Below are 23,778 nucleotides of genomic sequence, written 5' to 3'. Positions count from 1 at the left end.
AAAAATAATATATCCTATATACCCAGCTAGGAAAGCAGGTCTGGTATAATAAGTGATCTCCTGAGTCAGAAGCTATAACCAAAGAAGACCCCTCAAAATTCTTCAATTATAAATAAAAATAATGTCAGTGACTTTAACAAGTAGAGTTGCTACGGGATGTGGAGTAAAGCTAAATTTCAGATGGGCCAAAGAGAGCTTCTGACATTGACTAATGTTAATTGACAGTGTTCTTTGTTCTTTTTAATTTTGATGATCTTGACCTCTAAATCCCTACTTCCATGCCCAAACCAGAAAACTCTACCTCTAATATCCCACTCCTAGAACCCACATTACAAGCTTTCTGCCTTTTTGTCACTTAGTCCCCTTAAAACTGCTCTCTGACTTGATTTCCTTCACTTCCAATATGCCTATCATTTCCCAAGTGGATAAGCCTCATGATCATCCACTCTTACTACTCTCTCACCAGCACACTCAAGTCCCAGCCATCCCGTCCTTCTCCTGCACTTGTCCTGAAAACTCCCAAATTAAAGCAATCCTACAATCTGACTTCATTTTTAGACAGGAGCTGCTAACATGTCCTGAGGCAAATTGCATACACAGAGATATCTGAACTGCCACAGATTCTTCTGGCATTCAGTCTTAGCTGAAGGCCTTTAATACTCTCAGCAATCTATGTATTTGTCCTTGTTCAGCAACATATTGCATAATGCTATGCAGTATCTATATTTTCTTTCCTTTCTTCAAGCTTTTCATTCAACCCTTATCTCCTTCACTTTCAATAAAGATGTTATTTCTTAGAGGAAATAGAAATCATGAGGCAAGAAATCCCTCAACTTTTGAACGCCATATCTAAATTGTTTATTTCTGCATCCATTGTATCTTTCTCCTTTCAGTCTCAGAGGAAGAGGCATTGCATCCTTCTCTGCTTCGAGGCTAATCCTTTCATCTAAATTCTTGATATTTTCCCACTTGTACCACCCTGGGCTTGCCATCGATTATCCCCTCTTTCCCTCTGTTTTCAACTTCTCCCAGCCTGCTGACTCCTGTTCCCAAACCTGTGGACTAAAGTGTGCTAAAGGTTTTTTTGTCTTAAAAAGAAAATCTCTGTAATTTCTAGCTACTACTTTCCTACTTCTTCCCTTCATCTTCTAACTTCTTGAATTTATATTCACTTGCTTCCTAATCACTCATTTACTCTTCAATTCATTATAATTTGTATCCATTCCATTAGTTAATGAAATTTCTATGTAAATGTTAACAATAACCTCCTTATTGCCAAATCCAATGAAAACTTTTCAGATTTTTTTTCCTAGTTTTATTGAGATATAATTTACATACATCACTGTATAAATTTAAGGTGTACAGCATAATGGTTTGACTTACATATATTGTGAAATGATTACCACGATAAGTTTAGTTAGCATCCATCATCTCATAATATAGATATAATAAAAAGAGAAAGCAAAAAAAAAAAATGTGTTTTTCTTGTGAGGAGAACTCTTAGGATTTACTCTCTTAACAACTATCATATGTATCATACAAGAGTGTTAACTATAGTCATCATACTGTACATTACATCCTTAGTACTTACTTATCTTGTAACTGGAGGTTTGTACCTTTTAACCACCTTTCTCCAATTCCCCCTCCCTCCACCCCAGATTTTGTTTTTCTTGAACTCCTAGTAGTATTTAACAATGTTGACCAATTTTTCTTCTTAAAATTTTCTTCCCTTAGCTTCTGTGACACCACTGTCTTCTGGCTCTTTTGCCTTTTTAACAATTCACTTGTCTCCTTCATTAATTCTTTTACTCATCAATCCCTTAAATATTGGTGTTTCCTAGGGTTCCACCACCAGCTCACTTCTCTCTCTACTCATGTTTTCTCGGCAGCTTCATCTATGACCATAGTTTAACTAGCATCTATATACTCATGGCCCCCCAAATCTCAACTCTAGCTCAGATCTCTCTCTTGAGCAAAACCCCACTAAAGCCAATGTTCAAAACTGAATTCAACATCACCTGCCTCCCACCAAATTTGCTCATGTCGTATTTCTTGTCATGGTTAATGGTACTACCAACTACCCAGTTAGTGGGCTTTAAACTTAAGAATCTTTGACTCCTTTTCCTTCTTACTATTTAATAACTAGTTAACATCACCAGTTTCACCACCTCTAACCCATCCTACTGCTAGGAGAATGTTTTTGTAAAATGTAAATCTGATCATACTATTCCCCTGTGTAAAATAATTCAATTTATTGCTTCTAACTACGAATAAGGGAAAAAGTAAAAACTTCTTTGTGAGGCATACAAGGCCTCCCTCCACACTCCCAACTTCCACATCAGGAACTGATCCTAGCTTCACCTCCTGCTTCTTGGTCCCTCAACCACTTGAACCTCTGCTCCTGAACTATATGTGGTTTATGTATGTGTCATATTCTTCCTAGCTTCCAAGCCTTTGTGATGTTCCCTATGACTCAAATGCTCTAAAACATCCACCCGGAAAACTTTTTTTAGCCTTCAAGGCCCAATTCAGGTCACAACTCCTCTGTGAATCCTTGCCTGCAAGGTCTCAGGGTGAAGCTGATCACTTTTTCTTTTATGCATCCCCTAATCTGTTCTACCATGGACACACCTCTATCACAGCACTTACCTCACTCTACTGCAGTGATTTGCATTTTGTGCCTGTCTCCACTACTAGACAGGGGCTCCATGGGGACATAAGGCAACAGTAATTGTGATCTCATGCTCAATTCTCAATTGCTTTCCAAATCAAATCATTGAAATCATCTGTGCCCAAAGCAAGATTGTTCTCTTAGTCCTAGGATACCGGGCACTCTTCTCCTACCTCTTCCAGGAAGGCTGAACAAGGGGAAAGAAAAAGTGATGGTGGCAGAGAAGAAAAAAACAGTGAAGGAAACAGCAAATAGAATAGAGGCTTTGAGGAGGCATAGCTGGTTAGAGACTACCAGGGGGACAAAAAGACTTTGATTTTGTCCGTTTTCAAATAAACCACTACTGCATATGTTAAAAAAATGAGCAAATGAAGGCAAGATGCAAGCTGTGCAAATATAAACAGACAAGTGGGAGGAAAACAGACTACCAGTCAAATAGAAAAGGCAGGTGTGAAGTGTCATTGTCATTCAGCTATAATATCTGCAAACTCATAGTTTCTCTTTGTTTTCATTATCAATCTTGAAGAAAAAATTGAGAATTACACACATTCACAGAATAAATAGAATAATTTTTGTTTCACAATTTTACATAGCCAATTTTATCTTTTTTTATCCATAACCTTTATGATAGTTATGAAATTTATTTTTCTAGTTGTTCTCCTTAAAATTAGTCTTATAACTTAGGCAGTTTCTTATTCATCTTTGTGTTTTTAGTGTCTAGCAGAAAGCAAACACCTCAATAAATGTTTGTAGAATTAAGGAAGAAAGGAAGCAAAGAAGGAATCATTCAGAGGAAACTCTGATGCCCTACAGAGAAGAGAAACCCTGATGCCCTGAAGCTCTTGGTTCTTGAGCACCTACCTGGTTTAAGGCCACATGCATCTGATCCACCAAGAACACATAGAGCTCACTAATAAATGTCTGCAGTTCCTCCTGGCTTTCAAATGATGTTGTCTTCAAGTACTTCTCTCTCACAATCTTTACCACAACATGCTGCAAGAGACACAGATCACGCATCTGATAACACAGTCCAGTACCATGCTGACAGCACAGGCCACCCTTGAGCTTCTAGCCTAAGGCTCATCAGAGCTTCAGAAGGTGATTGATTTCTCCCTTGGTCACTGCTAGACTGTCACCTTTCTGATTTTTCCCCTAATCATCATAATCTGTATGACTTCCTTTCTTGACGTCACCATCATCACTAATATGGTCAATGCAGGACTCATACTACGTGAAGAGAGTCATAAAGCCAAAGAAAACCTTAGTATTAGGTTTACGTATTACCTCTGTCATGGTGCCCACATGATTCAAGGGAGAAAAGGAGAAAGACCTGATTTGAGAGTCTGGAGAATGGAATTCTGGTTCTAATCCTCCCACTGTACGACCTCATAAATTATTTTACACTTGGTACCTTTGTTTCCTCACTTGTTAAATAGCTATGTACTTTTGGTATTACTATCTTATTTCAGAAAATGATTGAGACGCCAAAGAGAAATAACCGATGGTGAATCTTAAAATGCTATACAAACAACATATTTCTATAGCCAGGACATTTTCTTCTTTTTTTCCCCCAAGCTAATATTATTTTCAGGTTTTGTACTAAGCACTTTCCATGCATTATATTATTTAATTCTCATAAATGACTCTATGTGATAATATTAACCCTCATTGTTAGGCAAGGAAATTGAGGCTCAGAAAGGTAAAGTCACTCGACCAAGGTCATCCAGTTAGTAATAGTAGAACCAGGAATCAAACTGAGATGTGACTATGCCACCTACTGAGAACAGCCTCTTGCCTCCACAAGTAATGCTTGTTTTTCACTTTATTATTTCCACGTGCTTTCCTTGTATCTGTTTAGTAAAGTACAGGGCACACAGTAAATGTGCATAAAGAGGTTCCATGCAATGTAGCAGTTAAGAATTTGAGTTCTGGAGCCAGACTGCCTGAATTTCGTTCCCATCTTTGACCTTTACTAGCTCTGTGACCTTGGGCAAATTACTTAACCAACTAATTGTATTTCTCCATCTATAAAATGGGGAGAACCTACCTCATAGAGTTGTTGTAAGGATTAAATTAGTACAATATAAAGCATTTAAAAATTTGGCATACAGCAAACAATAAATGTTAACCATTATTATTTGGGAAATTATTAAGTAAATATTTCTCAAATCTTAGTGATTCTATGGACTAGGGTAATGTTGGTAATGGGAGACAGAGATATTTAGTCATGGAATCAGTACCAGGTACTTCTGCCTGGTAGAACAACATGAAATCTGGCCCAAAATCTGCACTAGCCTCAAGTAAAGAATTAGTTTGTTAAAAGTTCACACTCAGAATGCGTAGTGAACCATTCCAAGGCTCTGCAAGAGTGGAGCTTCTGATAGTCTATCACAGAGAACATAGCTCTTTGCACCTACCGCAAGAAAGGTGGAAGTATAGCTGAACATAACTGGAGAAAAAATAACTGGGTATGTAGAGAAGATGCTTCATAAAAACCTATGCAATAATTAATAAATGAATATTTACCTTGAGTTGTTCTTTGAAAGCAAAATATTTTCCAGAGCAATTAAGTTCATAGCTGAGCTGGCACTTCTGTTCCTCCAGGGTTTCACTATCCATATCACTCCCCAGTTTGGCTGCCTGTTTTCCAAACATCCTGTGATACTCATCCAGAATGGCTCTAGAAATGTTCTTGATCTGCATGTGGTAGTCACTCACCGCCTAGGAAAATACAAAATGTCTGGTAAAGAGGCCTCAAAGAGGTCAAGCTGTAGAATGGAAGTCTGAAACTGGCTTGGGTTTTACGTTCAATAATACTTTAGGTATAAATTGCCCTTTTCTTCCCAGCTCAGAGACTACCAGGCAAAGATTAAACACTGTACTATTCACTGTACACCAGCGGTCACAACCAGAACCAGGAAGGAAAATATGTGAAGCTACAATTTCTCACCCCTTCTAGAAAACATACTGAAGAGTCCCTGCCTTATTTTCAAATGAGTGCACTCAACACCTTATTACTTATAGCGTTACCTTGGCTTTGGCACTTGCCTTCTGAGCTCCTCCCGTCCGACGGGTAAGAGGTGGCCTTGGAGGAATCATTTCCTTGACACTGTATCAGAAAAACAACAACAACAACTTTATTATCTGCAGATTTACGTTCTCTTATCTCCTACCTCTGAAGAGTCTGGGTGGGGGAGATCTAAGGTCTGTTCCCCCATCACATTTGAGCAATGTGCTATTCTCTCATGTAAAAGCCTAAATGTGACCCCCAGAACAGTATATGGCTATGGACTAGGTAGGAAGGAAGCCAGGAAGCAGCTACACAGAGAGTAGCTAAATTGTACTTTTGGCTAATTTGACCCCTGGCTTTACCCTTACACATTTTTTTAAACTGTTGTTGTGTACAAAAGGCTGCTTGACTCAGGCGCTGGAAAGAAATGGGTGTTATGATTTTAGGTGCACTCAGTAGACCCTCTGAAAGGACAAAGTTTTGGAAATCTAAATGGCACAGGCAAGTGAAAGCTTTTCTTTCCTCTCCATCTAGGATAAAAAGTGTACTCTTGGTCATAATTTATAAGACTGCATTAAATTACAATAATGATATCAGACTTTATGGTGAGTAAGAAAATACATTTTGTCACTGTCAAACCACTTATGCCAAAACTCTACCTTCTATTTTCAGGAGAACTTACAAGAACCTAGAGGAAATTAAGTTATAGCTCTTCCTCCTTATAGTTTCAGATTCCTGCTGAAATATATTATAGTACCTTGAAGTTTACAATCAAATTCACAAATTCAATTTTTCTTTTATAGGTAATTGTATACCTCTGCTCATAATTTCTAATTTTAATTTTATTTAATTAGGACTATATCCTTCCTTATGATTCAAAACTTAAGGTATAAAATAATATATAATAAACAGTCTCCTTCCAACCTTGTTGTCCAGACACCCAATTTCCTCTCCAGAGACAATGTTATTTATTCATTCTTGCAAAATATATACTGAGTGCCTGCTATCCATCAGGCACTTTTCTAGGTCCTGAGGATAGAGTATTAAACAAAACAGACAAAAATTCTTGCCCTCATGGAGCTTACGTTCTAGTGCAGAAAGAAAGATAATAAACAAGATAAATAATTAAGATAAATATGTTAGTGATATGTACCATGGAGAAAAATAATACAAGAAGGCAGATAGACTATTTTGCGGCCTGGGGGTGGTGGAGTAGGGGAGCATATTTCACCAGGGAAAGCCTCACTGAGATGATAAAATTTGAGCAAAGATCTGAGGGAAGTGAGGAGCAAGTCATGTAGCTATCTGGTATAAGGAAATTACAGGCAAAGGGAACAGCAACTGTAAAGGTCTTGCTGCAAGAGTGTGCCTGGCATGTGTGCAGAATAGTAGGGAGGCCAGTTTGGCTGGACTGAAAAAGTGAGGGCAAAGTACATACAGAATACATAGGTCCTTGTAGGCCATTGTAAGGACTTTGACTTTTACTCAGAGTGTGATGGAGAGTCACTGGTAGTTTCTGAGCAGAGGAGTTACATGAGTTGACTTCCTTTTTAATACAACCATTATAGAATGCTGTATTAAGAATAAACTGCCCAAATATCCATCACCTGAAGAATGGAAAAAGAAAATGTGGTATATCCATACAATGAAATATTATTCAACAATAAAGAAATGAAGTACTGATACTGCTATAGTATGGATGAACCTTGACAGCATCATGTTAAATGAAAGAAGCCAGTCACAAAGACCACATATTTTATGATTCCATTCATATGAAACGTCCAGATTTAGCAAATCTATACAAACAAAAAGTAGACAAGTGGTTGCCTAGGGCTGTCCGGTAGGGGTGGGAGGGTTGGCATGAGGGTTGGGAAGAAATATAGAAATGTAGAGTGACTGCTAACATATATGGGGTTTCTATTAGGGGTAACAAAACTGTTATAAAGTTGATTGTGGTGATGGCTGTACAACTCTGTGAGTATACTAAAAGTCATTGAATTGTACACTTTAAATGGATGAATTGAATGATCTATGAATTATATCTCAATAAAGCTGTTACTTTAGAAAAAAAGAATAAAGTGAAGGGCGGAATGGTAGATGCAGGGAGACCAGGTGAGAGATTACTATGGCTCTGACCAGAGAGTTTGTGAGAATTAGATATACAAATCTGGAGTTCAGGAGAGAGGTCCAGGCTTGATATATAAATTTGGGAGCCATCAGCACATAGATGGTATTTAGAGCCATGAGATTGGATAGAAACCAAGGGAGTGAGTGTAGACTGAAAAGAAGTCCAGGGACTGAGCTCTGAGGGACTCCAACATTTAGAGGCTGGAGAGATAACAAAGGCCAGAGAGAGAGGAATAAAACCAGGAGAGTATGGTGTCCTGAAAGCCAGATAAAGAAAGTGCTTCAAGGAGGACTGAGTAGTTAAATGCTGATGACAGGTCACAATGACCCTGAGAGCAGACCACTGGATTTATCAATGTAGTGATCATTAATGGCCTTGCTAAGAATATTTATCTGAGGAGAAGTTATTGGAAGTGAATTACTAGGTTAAAAGATACAGGCATTTGTATTTTAATAGCTATTACCAAATTGCCCTCCACAGGAATTGTATACCAATTTATACTCTCACTAGTCGGTATGAGAGAACCTGTTTCTGAATATTCTTATCAATAACATAATGAGTTATCAAGCCTTTTTCTTCTTCTGCAATTAAAAAAAAAACAAGGTATTTCAGGGTGTTTTTTTTTTAAATTTTTGTGAGGAAGATCAGCCCTGAGCTAACATCCATGCTCATCCTCCTCTTTTTTTGCTGAGGAAGACCAGCTCTGAGCTAACATCTATTGCCAATCCTCCTGCTTTTTTTTCCCCCAAAGCCCCAGTAGATAGTTGTATGTCATAGTTGCACATCCTTCTAGTTGCTGTATGTGGGACACAGCCTCAGCACGGCCGGAGAAGCGGTGCGTTGGTGCGCGCCCGGGATCCGAACCTGGGCTGCCAGTAGCGGAGCGCGCACACTTAACTGCTAAGCCACGGGTCTGGCCCAAGGGTGGTTTTTTTTTTTTAATTTTATTTATGTATTTATTTTTTCCCCCCAAAGCCCCAGTTGATAGTTGTATGTCATAGCTGCACATCCTTCTAGTTGCTGTATGTGGGACGCGGCCTCAGCATGGCCAGAGAAGCGGTGCATTGGTGCGCGCCCGGGATCCGAACCCGGGCCGCCAGCAGCGGAGCACACACACTTAACCGCTAAGCCATGGGAACAAGGGTGGTTTTAATTTGCATTTCTTTTATTATGAAAGTAACTGAGCTTCTTTTCATGTTTAAGAATGCATTAAATTTATATATATTGTTATACATTGACAAGATTCAGCAGTTTGGTACACACATGCCTCAGCCAGGAACCAAAGGCAAATAATACTTTATGAATATCGGGTCCGATTTTCTATCACTGCCATTCTAATTAGCCTTTGCACTATATATTGTCACTATATATAGTTATATATTTATATTTGCATTATATATTGGAGGAGAAATATACCTTCTACCTCCCTACAGCCAAAGAAAAAACTTATAGCTAATAACTATTTCTCACTAAAAAAGTCTAAGGATATTTAAAAGTTGATACAGCATAATTTTAAAAGTACTATATATAGTTAAGCTAAATTGATAAAAAGTCAGAGGAGATAAAAACAATGATAAATTTAAAAAAAAACCTCATTGACAGAGGACAGATTGCTGGTTGCCAGAGGTGGGGGTGGAGGGTGGATGAAATGGGTGAAGGGAGTCAAATGGTACAAACCTCCAGTTATAAAGTAAATAAGTCATGAGGATGTAATATACAGCATGGTAACTACAGTTAATAATACTGTATTATATACGTGAAAGTTGCTAAGAGAGTGGATCTTAAAAGTTCTTATTACAAGAAAAACAAATTTTGTAACGATGTATGGTGACGGATATTAATTAGATTTATTGTGGTGATCATTTTGCAATGCATATAAATATCAAATCATTATGTTGTACACCTGAAACCAATATACTATTATATGTCAATTATACGTCAATAAAAAATTGCTTCTGCATTTGTTATAAAACTTTCATTAACAATGCTATTATTCTGTCACTCAGTATTCTGTATGTAAGAGCTCAAATGAGAAATTTGTTTTACAATTTAATGCCAAGAAAAAAATCCCGTCTCCTTTGGGACTAGTGTGTGTCTTCCTTTATGATTAGAATGGCATAACTTATAAGGCTGCCCTTTTTGTTAGACAACTCAGATTTGATGCTTATTCATGACCGCTTTATTTAACACTTTCTTCCTTTTTGTTTCCATGGCTTGAGTTTTTAACTTTGTATTTCTAGATTAGCAACCTATTCTATATATATCATTTATGGTAAATAGTCTCAATTTATTTCTGGAAAGGGACTAAATGCAAAGTTTTAAAAAGTTTCAGAACCCTCTTGTATAAAAGGTGAATGTGCCACTACAAGCAGGTAATTCTCAAAAGGAGAGTTCCAAATGATTAATAAATATGTGAAAAAAAATGTTTAATCTCACTAAAACATTTATAATGTGGGTTAAAATTAAAATGAGACACTTTCTTTCCCTGTCAAAATAGCAAAAATAGAAAACTATTGTGTTGGTGAATGTATGAAGGAATAGTAGTCTGTTGGTGAATGTATGAAGAAATAGCGGTCTCATACATTGCTTGTGGAACTGCAAACTTTTTGGAAGGCAATTTGGGGATATTTATCAAAAGCCTTAAAAATATCTGTAGTAATTAGTCTCCAAGATGGAAGCTGTCATTTCCTTTCCTCCTTCATTGAGCATGGTGCAATTCACATCAAGAGGTGAAGTCTAGACATCAGCAAAATGGCAGAGTAGATAACTCCATATTCCCATCCCTTCACAGAAACATTGAAAAAACAACCAGAAACTCTCAGTACCAACTTTGTCAGAACTATGGAAGACAGTTAAAGGTTTACAGCAACCAAGCAAATACTGAATCAAGAAAAAGGCAATTAAAAAAATAGTAGGAAAGCTTTGTGGTATCTTTACTTTCCCTTGCCCACCCCCTCTAATCCCCAGCTCAGTGGCAGTCTTGAAGATGGCAGCCCACATTTCCATGTGGCACACTGGTCCCCGATTCTGGAGAAGCAAAGCAGACCTTATTTGCAAGTTACTGTGTTTGTTCTAATCTATCTGGGCCTACCTGAAGGACTGACATAAGGCACTTGATTCTATTTCTCCTAATTTGAAACCCACTCAGGGTAGAAAAGCAGTGGGTGGGCACTGCTCAAAAACATTGTAAGGTTAACAAAAACCCACAGCTCTGTGGGTTTACAAAACCCACAAAAGATATACAATAGACCACTTAAGACCTAGGAGGAAAAGCCAGGGAGTTTCTTCGGGAAATTAGGGTATTCAAAAGTACTTGTGTATCCTGGGGAATTTAGAAAGCCGCATACATGCCCAGGATAGGATACATGCTCAGAAAAGACCTGAAAAGACCCTAACCTTTCACTACTGACTGATCTATAGTCTCAGTGCAAGCAGAAAGTGAAAGCTAAGGCAGAATTATAAACAGCCTGGTTAAATGTTAAAAGAATGCCACGGCACAGAGTTATCTGCAAAGACAAAAAAAAATTTTTTTTGTTTTTGTGTATTAGTTTGTTTATATGAAGATACTGGCATTCAAGGAAATCTCAGTCAAAACACTGGCTGAACACAAGCTACAACTTTAACAATCAAGAACAGCAAACCCTGGGGAAGAGGAAAATCTGATTCCCAAAATTCCCACATTATAGTATCCAAATGGCCAGTTTTCAACAAAAAAATCGTAAAAAGTACAAAGAAACATAAAAGTATGCTCTTTCAAAATAAAAAATAGACAGAAACTGTCCCTGAAGAAGCCCAGACATTGAGCATGCAACAAAAAGATGTTAAACAAACCAATTTAAATATGCTGAGAGCAAAAGCAAACCACAAAGGACTAAGAGAAACCAGGAAAATGATGTATAAACAAAATGAGAATATCAGTAAAGAGACAGAAATTATAAAAATTATAAATAGAAAGTCTGGAGTTGAAAAGTATAATAACTGAAATGAAAAAGTCACCAAAGGGTTCAAGATTGATCAGGCAGAAGAAAGAACCAGCAAACCTGAAGATAGAACAATTAAAATTATCCAGTCTGAGGAAGAGAAAGAAAAAAAAATGAAAAAAAAGTTAACAGAGGCTAAAATCTGGGGGACACCATCAACATACGCATATATATAACCAACATACACATTATGGGAATCCCAAGAGAAGAGAGATGGAAAGGGCAAGAAAGAATTTTGAAGAATAATGTCCAAAAACTCCCAAAATTTGATGGAAGACATGATTCTACACATCCAAGAAGCTTAACAAACTCCAAGCAAGATGAACTCAAAGAGATCTACACACGACACATTAGAGTCAAATTGTCAGAAGCCAAAGACAAAGAAAATAGCAAAAGTAGCAAGAGGAGTGACTCGTCACATAAGAATAACAGATAATTTCAATAATGTCAATAAGATTAACAGATAATTTCTTATCAGACACCATGGAGGTCAGAAGGCACTGGGGTGACATATTTAAAGTTTTGAAAGAAACAAAACTGCCAACCAAGAATTCTATATCCAGCAAACTATCCTTCAAGAATGAGGAGAAATTAAGACAATCCCAGATAAACAAATCTAAGAGAGTCTGTTACTAAGACTTACCCTATAAGAAATGCTAAAGGGAGCCCTTCAGGCTGAAATGAAAGGACACTAGTCAGTAACTGGAAGGCAAATGGAGAAATAAAGAACACTGGTAAAGATAAATATGAAAGCCAGTATTAATTTACTTTTGGTTTGTAACTCCTCATCTTTTTTTTAAAAGGAAAATGCATAAAATAATAATTATAAATCTTTGTTAATAGGCACACAATCTATAAAAATATAACCTGTGACAATAATAATATAAAGAGGGAGGAATGGAGACAAATAGGAGCAGGGTATATAGTATTGAAGCTAAGTTGATATTGTTCAAACCAGGTTGTTATAGGTTTAAGATGTTAATTGTAATCCCCAAGGTAACCACTAAAAAAGTAACTAAAAAATATAAAGAAAAGGAAAGAAGAAGGGAATCTAAGTGGTACATTGTAAAAAGTCAAATATAAAAAAGGCAGTAATGAAGTAATTCAAGAACAGAAAACATATAAGACATGCAGATAACAAACAGATATAAAGTAGAAGTAAATCCTTCTTCATCAGTAATCACATTAAAGGTAAATGGATTAAACCTTCCTATTAAAAGGCAAACGTTGGCAGATTGGATTAAAAAAAAAAAAACAAGATTCATCTATCTGCTGTCTACAGATATTCCCTTTAGATATAAGGACACAAAGAGGTTGAAGGTAGGAGGATAGAAAAAGATATTCCATGTAAATAATAACCTAAACAGAACTGGGGAGGCTATATTATTATCAGACAAAATAGACTTTAAATCAAAAAAGGTTACAAGAGACAAAGAAGAACATTAAAGGTTCCAGACAGCAATAAAATATAACAATTATAAATATATATGTATTTAACAGAGCCCTAAAATATATAAAGCAAAAATTGAGAAAATTGAAGGGAGAAATGGACAGTTCTTCAATAATAGAGACTTCAATACTCCACTTTCAATAATGGATAGGTCAACCAGACAGAAGCTCAATACAGAAATAGAGGACATAAATGATAGTATAAACCAATTAGACCTAACAGACACATACAGAACACTCTACCCAACAACTAAAGAATACACATTCTTCTCAATGCACATGGAACATTCCGCAGAATAGCCCATATATTAGGCCAAAAACACCCGTCAATAAATTTTAAAAAACTGAAATCGTACCAAGTGCAGTCATGTGTCACTTAACGATGGGGATACATTCTGAGAAATGCGTTATTAGGCAATTTCATCATTGTGCAAACATCATAGAGTAGACTTACACAAACTGAGGTGGTACAGCCTACTACACATCCAGGCTATATGGTATAGCCTATTGTCCTAGGCTACAAACCTGCACAGCATATTACTGTACTGAATACTGTAGGCAATTGTAACACAATGGTAATTATCTGTGTATCTAAACATATCTAAACAAAAAAGGTACAGTAAAAATATGGTATAAAAGATAAAAAATGGTACACCTGTATAGGGCACTTACCACGAATGGAGCTTGCAGGACTGGAAGTTGCTCTGGGTGAGTCAGTAAGTGACGAGTGAATATGAAGGCCTAGGACATTACTGTAGACTTCATAAACACTGTACACTTAGGCTACACTAAATTTATTTTAAAAATGTTTCTTTCTTCTATAATAAATTAAACCTAGCTTACTGTAACTTTTTTATTTTATAAACTTTTAAATTTTTTTTAACTTTTGTAATAATACTTAGCTTAAAACACCAACACATGGAACCACTGTACAAAAATATTTTCTTTCTTTATGTCCTTATTCTATAAGCTTTTTTCTATTAAAAAAATTTTTTTTTTCACTTTTTAAACTTTTCTGCTAAAAACTAAGACACAAACACACATATTAGCCTAGGCCTACACAGGGTCAGGATCATCAGTATCACTGTCTTCCACCTCCACATCTTGTCCCACTAGGTCTTTGGGGGCAATATCATGCATGGAGCTGTCATCTCCTATGATAACAATGCCTTCTTCTGGAATATCTCTTGAAGGACTTGCCTGAGGCTCTTCTTGAGGAGGTGTCACTCTTTTCAGAAATATGTCTATGGTGGTTTGCCTGGTTTATTTCTTTTTTTCATCATAGATTTATTTGCCTGTAAGCAGATAATACACCATGAACATTCTTCTCTATTAATGAAAACCTTTTGGTGTTGGGGTCCATGTTTTCAAACTTTTTAAGGAGCTTGTTGAGGTCTGCAAAAGCTTCTGCTAAACTCGTCAGTATGAATTTTCTTGGGGATTATTCTTCTCCTGCAGTTTCCTTTTCTCTTGCCTCTTTTTCAGCTATGTTTTTCTGTTTTAGTTATAAGAACTCCTCATTAGTCAATTTCTCAGGAACTACTTCTAGTTTCTCCTCAATGTCACCCTCATCCACACCCAGATTAAAGTTGTTTGCCATCTCAACCACAGTGTCGTTGAGTTGTGCAACCTCCTCATCCTTGGCAAATCCTTTGAAATCATGGATGAACCTCTTGAGTGTCTTCTTCCAGATGCCACTCATACACTCCTTGGTGACATCACCCCAAGCCCAAGCAAGGTCTTAATGCAGCCATAGATGTTGGAATCCTTCCAGAATTGCATCAGTGTCTTCTCAGTGTCTTTCTCAGTTGCAGCAATAGCCTGGACAAAGGTACTCTTCAGGTAGTAGGCCTTAAAAGCTGCTATAACTCCTTGATCCATTGGTTGGATCAAAGAGGTGGTGTTTGAAGGAAGAAATACTGCTTTGATATTGGGATGAAGATCACCAATAAAAGGAGGATGTCCAGGACCACTGTCAACAATAAGCAAAATCTTGAAAGGTATGTTATTCTCCAAACAGTACTTTTCTATTTCACTGGCACAGCAATTCAGGAGGGCATCTTGGAAGAGGAGCTGGGTCACCCATGACTTCTTATTGCTCCTGTAGTACACTGGCAGTGTGTGCTTATGGATATGCTTGAAGGCCCTGTGGCTTTCATTGTGCCAAATCACAAAGGATTTCAATCTATAGCCTGCAACATTGCCCCCAAGCAAGACTATTATCCTGTCCTTAAAACCCCTGAAACCTGGCATTGACTTGGCCTCCTTACCGATGAAAATCCTTTCAGGCATCAGTTTTCAGAATAAGGAGGTTTTATCCATATTGAATATTTGCTCTAGCAGGTAATTTTCCTCCACAATCAGCTTATCTAGAGTTTCCAAAAATTCTTCAGCTGCCTTCACATCAGCACTTGCAGACTCACCAGTCACTTTCACATTATGTAATGAATAATACTTCTTGCATCGTTTAAACCACCCAGAGCTAGCAGTAAATTCAACATGGTAGTTGGGTCCAGCCTTTTCTTTCAACATCGCAAACAAACTTTTTACTTTGGCTGTGATCGTCATGGTGCTGAAATGGATACATTTCTGTGTCTGGTCTTCAACCCAGGTGATTAGAAGTTTCTCCATGTCTGATAGAGGCCCTTCTCAATTTTTTGTTAGTCTCATTGCTTTTGATGAAGCAGATCCTCTAACAGCTTCCATCACTTTGTTCTTGTTCTTCGAGGTCATGGCTATGGTAGGATCGGACATGCCTGACTGGCGAGCAATAACCATCACTGATTTTCCACCTTCGTAGTCCTTAACCACTTTTAATTTCATTTCCAGGTCAATCATTCAACATGGCCTCTTACTGGCAACACTAGAAGTGGATTTTGTACTCTTAGGGGCCATGATGAACAAAACAACATGAGATTAAATCACGCATAAGAAAAAAATGATACAATCAAGAGATGCGGTAAACATGAGATGTATGAGGCTGCTGCCAGCATAACATGGTATACTGTTTTACAGTAAACACTTTTTTTATAAGTAGAAAAGGTACACTCTAAAATAATGATAAAAAGTGTAGTATAGTAAATACACAAACCAGTAACATAGTCATTTATTATCATTATCAAGTATTATGTACTGTACATAATAGTAAATGCTATACTTTTATACGCCTGGTAGAGCAGTAGGTTTGTTTACACCAGTATCACTACAAACACGGGAGTAATGTATTGCGCTACAACGTTACAATGGCTATGACATCACTAGGCGATAGGAATTTGTCAGCTCCATTATAATATTATGGGACCACCATTGTATATATGGTCTGTCATTGACCAAAACGTCGTTATGTGGTGCATGACTGTATCTTTTTTAATCACAATGGAATGAAACTAGAAATCAATAACTGGAAGGAAACTGGAAAACTAGAAAATTCACAAATATGTGGAAATTAAGCAACACACTTAAACAACCTATAGGTCAAAGAAAAAATCACAAGGGAAATTAGAAAATACCATAAGATGAATAAAAACAAAACCATAACATACCAAAACTTATGGGATGCAATGAAAGAAGTGCTCAAAGGGAAATTTATAGCTCTAAACACATACATTAAAAAGAAGAGGGGCCAGCCCAGTGGCGCAAGCGGTTAAGTGCGCATGCTCCACTGCGGCAGCCCGGGGTTGGCTGGTTCCGATCCCAGACACGCACCGTCACACCACTTGTTAAGCCACGCTGTGGTGGTGTCCCATATAAAGTAGAGGAAGATGGGCACAAATGTTAGCCCAGGGCCAGTCTTCCTCCGCAAAAAAAAAGGAGGATTGGCATTGGATGTTAGTTCAGGGCTGGTCTTCCTTACAAAAAAAAGAAGAAGAAGAAGAAGAAGAAGAAGAAGAAGAAAGCTCTCAAATCAATAACCTAACTGTACATCTTAAGGAACTAGAAAAGGAGAGCAAACTAAACTGAAAGCTAGCAGAAGTAAGGAAATAATAAAGGTTAGAGTAGAGGTAAATACAACAGAGAGAGACAATCAACAAAACCAAAAAGCTGGTTCTTTAAAAAGATCAACAAAATTGATAAATCTTTAGGTAGATGGACTGAGAAAAAAAGAATGAAGACTCAAATTACTAAAATCAGAAATAAAAGTAGGGATATTACTCCCCATTTTACAGAGATAAAAAGGATAATAAGAGAATACTATGAACAATTGTACATCAACAAATTAGATAACCTAGATGAAATGGACAACTTCCTAGAAACACAATCAAAGCACTATGGTACTATATAAAAATAGTTTTTAAAAATTACATATATTTATACATAATGTGGTTTGTGTGTGTGTGTAATATAGAGGTGTTATAATAACTAAAGCAGGGTAAATACTAAGGTTTTAAAAGTGGTTATCACTGGGTGAGTAGAAATATGTGTGTTTTTATATGCTTTCTTGCTGATCTCAATTTTATCAAATTTTTTGTAATGGGCATATAGTGCTTTTGTAATAAGAAAACAACAGTTAACAAAAGAAACTTTATCTGGGAAAAAACCAGAAAACTGTCTGCTGCTTAGCCCAGGGGAAATTACATTTATAGGGACAAAATGACTTCCTTTTATTAATACCTAAACTATTTTTGCAAAACAAGTATGAAAACCATTGCTACACACCTTTTGGCTAGCTCCTCAGGCATTCGCTTTGGAACCAAGGCTTTGTCCAGCTCAATCTCCAAAACAATGTATGTCCCTGCTTCTACATATTGCTGTAAAGACATTTTTCTCTAATTTAGTCTTTCCAGAAAAAGATATTTATGAAAAAATTTTAGTAACATAAGATAATGCTCACAATATAGTCAGTGAGAAAACTGCATATACAACTATATATAGGGTGATCTCGACTGTTAAAATATTTTTTACATAGTAAAATAACTAGAAAGAAAAATAGCAACAGTGGTTATCTTTTGCAGAAAAGTGTTTTCAGTTTTATTCTTGGAAACTTCTACCCCAGTTGAAGCCCTGTTTAACTTGTTTAACACTTTTCTTGGACTGTTATAAGTGAATGCCATTCTTTCTCCCACCGAACCTTTCATGAGTCCTGTAGAAAATTCTTCTCATAACCTTCTGACATTCCCACTCACAGCCTTCTAAGCACTATCTACCAACTGCGACCTGATGGACATTTCTACCCAGATTTTTGCCAGCATCCTAAATACATATCTAAAATCGAACTTATTTCCCCTGTATCAACCTCTCTTTTGGCTTTTCTCTTAATGATTTTGCCATCCTTCCAAAAAGTGAGGCTTGAAACCTGAGTTATCTTTAATGTTTCTTCCTCAACACCCCCAAAGCTTCCCAATTCTACACCCTGCTTCTGCAGATTTCTGACTTTATGACAAAACCTTCCCTAAGTCGAATTGTCATCAACACTCACCTGTACTATAAGAAAAACCTATGAACTGACATCTGAAGCCCCTACTCCCAAATCTCTTTTAAACATCTTTGCAAGAGTTCTGCCTTGAAGCACACATGAGGTCTTATTTCTCCTTGACTTAAAAACCTTTACTGTGAGTCTGTAAGATAAGGCTCAAGTCCCTCATCACCTATAGAATGAAGCCCAAGCTTTTTAGCAAGTCTTGCAAAGTCTTTCTACAGCCTGACTCAGCCTCTCTCTTCTTTCTTACCTCCTTTTAGAACCTCTCCTTTCTCTTCATTTCTCTGTACCATACACTGAATTAATTGATGTACCCTGAATTCTGCTACCTCCTTTGTGCCTTGACTCAAGCTGTTCCCCAGCCCTGAAATGCCTCTCTTTCCATCTTCATCTGGCAAAGGGTTCTCTTCATTTTTCACTACTCAGCTCGGATGCCACCTTTTCCATGAAGCCTTCTGAGACTGCCCCATCCTAATAGTTATAGATCTGTCTCCTGTGAGCCCCACAGCACTATTATTTGTACCTCTACTACAGCATTCATTGAAATTCTGTATTACAGTTAGTTATGTACCAGTCTGTTTCATCCACCAGACTGTTGAGTGTCCTGAGGGCAGATGAATAAATGCTGCAGATGATGCATCTTTGCATCTCTCCTAGTGCTTAATATAGTATAATTAATAAAAGACATAAATTTTTAATCCTGGAAAGGACCTTAAAGTTAAACTGGTACTCGCTCATTTTAGAGAGTCTCAACAAGACAAAGAAATTTACCCAAGGTCATAAACTAGTCACGACAAATATGGAATGGTAACTCAGATAATGAGCATTTTCCTGGGAATTTTCCACTATGCCATACTATCTTGCTCAGTAAAGGACTGATGAATTTAAACTTAATTTTCCAACTCTTTATGCATAGTTACCTGTCCTTCTGTATTGTGGCATAGAGAGGGTTCGAATTCCAAAGGAGTATCTGAGCTCTGAGATTTTATACTAGGTGCTTGCTGAAAGAAAATGAACACACCTCAGAAACTGAATTCTTACATGGTCTTCACAATGGCAGGAATGATGATCATTATGTTGCATCAAAATGCAAATGAAATTGCGGCAATTCACCAAATGAGAAATCAGTGCAAGCTTCTGCAGTGTAACAAAACCAGCAGAATCATCACCTTCTCAACAACCTACCACATCCCCAGGCCTAGGCCTTCCTTCTATGTCCTTTTCTCTGACTGTTTTATCTTCTTTCAGGTTTTTAGAAACAACTGGTTTGGAGAATGGAGAATTAATTCCTCCTACTTTATTATTCTGAATCAAATGATGGCCAGTATCCCGGAACAAGCTAAATAAACACTTGGTCTGAAAAGAAACAAAAACACAATGCAATGAATCACAGGCAAATGAGACAAACGCAAAAGAAACACACATTGTTCTTTAACATCATTTAGTTTTCTAGATAATTTCAACGCTGTAGAATCAGAGAGAGATAGGGGAAGTGACAAGCTTCATTGCATTGCCAAGCTTGTTGAACAATTGAAACCATCACAGAAAGTTAGCTGGCTACCCTATTATTTAAATTATTAAGAGGAGACCTTTCGACCTTGCTTGATTTTGGTGTCTCATAACTTGTTACCAGAAAGCTTTTAATTTTTGACATATAATTCCAAATTAACTTTAAGTGGTAGAATTTATTTCTGTACAAGAAATATTATCTAATTACTACTGGCCTATCAATTATAATTGGAAAAATAAAGCAAGTTTCAAGTTCAAAGTAAAAACTGTATTGGAAAATTCGAACTATAGATAAATGAACAGACAAGAATCTTATAACAATTTTTAAATTAAACAACATAGATGAATCTTTAAATTAAACAACATAGATGAATCTAAATATAATTTATGCTGAGTGGAAGCAGCTGGCCCCCCCCAAAAAAAATGAGGGGAAGAATGGACAGAGGTGGGACAGAAGGATAACAGGGGACACGAGAAAACTTCGGGGGGTAATGGATATTTTCATTATCTTGATTGTGGTGATAGTTCCACAGATATATACCTATATCAAAAGTTTTAAAATTGTACACTAATATATGCAGTTTATTATATGTCAGTTATACTCAATAAAGCTGCTAAAAAGACAGTCCAACAATATTGAAGAAAAAATTGTAAATACTAAACATCACTCACAATTCTACCACCTCTACCCAAATTACTGTATTTCATAGATTCTAAGATGCAAACTTTCAAATTTTAACATCTCTGGGAAATGAGAACATTTCATATAAGTGATATGTTCAATATACAGTTATTTGTGTCTGACTTCTTTCACTTAGCATGTTTTTGAGGTTCATCCATGCTATAGCACGTATCAGTAGTTCATTCCTTTTTTAAAACAGCTTTATTGAGATACAGTCATGCGTCGCTTAACGACAGGGATACATTCTGAGAAATGCGTCATTGGGTGATTTCGTCATTGTGTGAACATCATAGAGTGTACTTACACAAACCTAGATGGTATAGCCTACTACACACCTAGGCTACATAGTATTAATCTTATGGGACCACCATCATATATGCAGCCCGTCACTGACTGAAATGTCATTATGTGGTGCATGACTGTATAATTTAAATTCCATATAATTCACCCATTTAAAGTATACCCCAAATTCAATGATTTTGGCATATTACACTATTTATAGCTCATTCCTTTTCATTACTAAATAGTATTTCCTTGTACAGATACACCACATTTTGTTTATTGATTCACTAGTTGTGGACATTTGGACTGTTGTGAGTTTTGGCTATTAAGAATAATGCTGCTATAAACATTCACATACATGTCTTTGTGTAAATGCAGGTTTTCAATTCTCCTGGGTAGGTTCCTAGGTATTATTTGCTGGGTTGTGTAATAAGTTTATGTTTAACGCAGATTTTCTATATAGTTGTTCTACCAAGTGTTGAGAGTAGAATATTGAAATTTCTAAATGTTACTGTCAAATTGTCTATTTCTCCTTTTAATTCTGTTGGATTTTGCTTCATGTATTATGAGGTTCTGTTGTTGGGTATGTATGCATTATAATTTATATAAATATTATATATAATAATTCATAATTTATAAATTCTATCTTCCTGATTAATCGACCCTTTAATCATTATAACACGCCACTCTATGTCTTTAGTAATATTTCTTGTCTTGAAGTCCGTTTTGTCTGATGTAAAACACCCACTCTGCTCTGTTATCTTTTCTAGTTGCATACTTTATCTTTTCCATCCTTTCACTTCAACTTATGTGTGTCTGAATCTAAGGCGTATCTGCTTTAGACAGCACATCATTGAATCTTGATTTTATTTTAAATCCAGTATCATCATCTCTGCCCTTTCATTGGGGTGTTTAGACTACTCACATATAATGTTACTGTTGAAATATTTACATTTATGTTTGCAATTTTGCTATTTGTTTTCTACATATCTTCTTTTTTGTTCTTCTGTTCCTCCTTTAAATGTCTTCTATGTTAAAAAAATATTTGTGATATCTCATTTAATTCCTTTGTTTATATATATTTGTTTATACATGTGTATATATATATGTGTGTATATATATGTTTATATACGTATAGATACACATATATATTTGTGTGTATGTACATGTACTCACACAAACACACAATTTTCTTAGTGGTTGCTTTAGGGACTACAATATGCATCCTAACTAATCACTATCTATTTCACATTGATACTAACTTAATTCTGGTAAAATGTAGAAACTTTACCACACTATAGCTCCATTCTATCCTCCTTCCTTTATGCTATTATCATATAAACTAAATCTATATATGTTATAAACCCAATAATACAATCGACAATTTATATAATCATGTCTTTCAAAGAAGAATAAAAATGAGAAAAAATATATTTCTAAAATCTTTTAGATTAAGAGATTTCTAATTTCTAATTTCTAATGCTCTTCATTTCTTCTTGTAGATTCAAGTTAGCAATTGGTGTCATATCCTTTCAAACTGAAGGACTTCCTTTAGTATTTCTTGCAAGACAGGCTTCCTAGCAACAAATTCTTTAAATATTTGTTTATTTGGGGATGTCTTTATTTTGCCTTTGTTTTTGGTTGATAGTCTTTTCATTCATCACTTTGAATATATTATTCCACTGCCTTCTAGATTCCATTGTTTCAGATGAAAAATCAACTGTTAACCATATCAGTGCTCCCCTGTAAGTGATGAGTTGTTTTTCTTCCATTAAATTCATGATTTTCTCTTTGTCTTTCAACAGTTCACTATAATGTGTAGATTGTAGATTTCTGTATATTTATCCTACCTGGGATTCTCTGAACTTCTTGGATATGTAGATTAATGTTTTCATCAAACATGGGATGTTTTCAGACATCATTTTTTAATATATCTTTTCTGCCACTTTCTATCTCTTCTCTCCTGGGACTCGCATTACAATTATGTTGGTTGCTCTCCACAAAGATCTCCATTTCAACCAACAACATCTCTGGGCATGGGTCCTTTACCCACTGCCCAATTGCATGAGCCCTCTCTATGGAAACAAAGTTGCTGGTCCTCACAGCCTATCCTGCCCTAGAAGAATCACTGTACTGATTAAGCTAAAGGAGTGGAGTGGGGGATGGGGAGTGGTTTAGGAGCAGCCTTAGGCAAGAATGCCTCAAATTCCATAGTTTTTCATGCATTAATATTTCTAAGTTTTTTGATGCCTTTGGTCAATTTCCAGAGTGCTGAAATGGCTTTTTATCAATTTGTCCAGCTTTATAGTTGCTTTTAGGGGGAGAAAATTTGACAACCTCATCATTCAGACATAGCCAGAAATATTTCCCCTCCAATATTTCCTATATATTTTAAAAATTATGATTATATATTTTTAAAAGTTGTGATCATATTGAACATAGTTTTATATCCTGATTTTTCATTTAACAGACTATAACATGCATCCTCTCATGCTTTTAAATTTTGCATAAGGATAATTTTTAATGTATGCACAAAGAAATCACTCCTATCATATGGGTATAAAAAAGTAATAGGTAAAAATGCCTGTGTGCCAACTATATCCTTAGTGCTTTACATATTTTATCTCACTTAATACATAAAACTATTCTAG

At 36.3% G+C, this 23,778-nt stretch overlaps 1 protein-coding gene across 1 annotated transcript in view; it reads right to left on the bottom strand.

Annotated features, from left to right (window-relative positions):
• The window catches only part of CFAP70 (cilia and flagella associated protein 70), a 112,285-nt gene that overhangs the window by 31,459 nt on the left and 57,048 nt on the right, over positions 1 to 23,778 (bottom strand). Inside the window, exons 11-16 of the mRNA XM_058543195.1 lie at positions 19,840 to 20,010; positions 19,575 to 19,655; positions 17,895 to 17,986; positions 5,702 to 5,780; positions 5,198 to 5,392; positions 3,533 to 3,664 (exon numbers count right to left, since the gene is read on the bottom strand). Coding sequence (XP_058399178.1) covers positions 3,533 to 3,664; positions 5,198 to 5,392; positions 5,702 to 5,780; positions 17,895 to 17,986; positions 19,575 to 19,655; positions 19,840 to 20,010 — 750 coding nt within the window. The remainder of the gene's footprint in view (positions 1 to 3,532; positions 3,665 to 5,197; positions 5,393 to 5,701; positions 5,781 to 17,894; positions 17,987 to 19,574; positions 19,656 to 19,839; positions 20,011 to 23,778) is intronic.

The sequence above is a fragment of the Diceros bicornis genome, chromosome 6 (assembly GCF_020826845.1).
Source record: "Diceros bicornis minor isolate mBicDic1 chromosome 6, mDicBic1.mat.cur, whole genome shotgun sequence".
NCBI classification, from domain to species: Eukaryota; Metazoa; Chordata; class Mammalia; order Perissodactyla; family Rhinocerotidae; genus Diceros; species Diceros bicornis.
The sequence above is the reverse complement of the archived record's forward strand: the minus strand, read 5'-3'. Positions and strand labels throughout refer to the sequence as shown.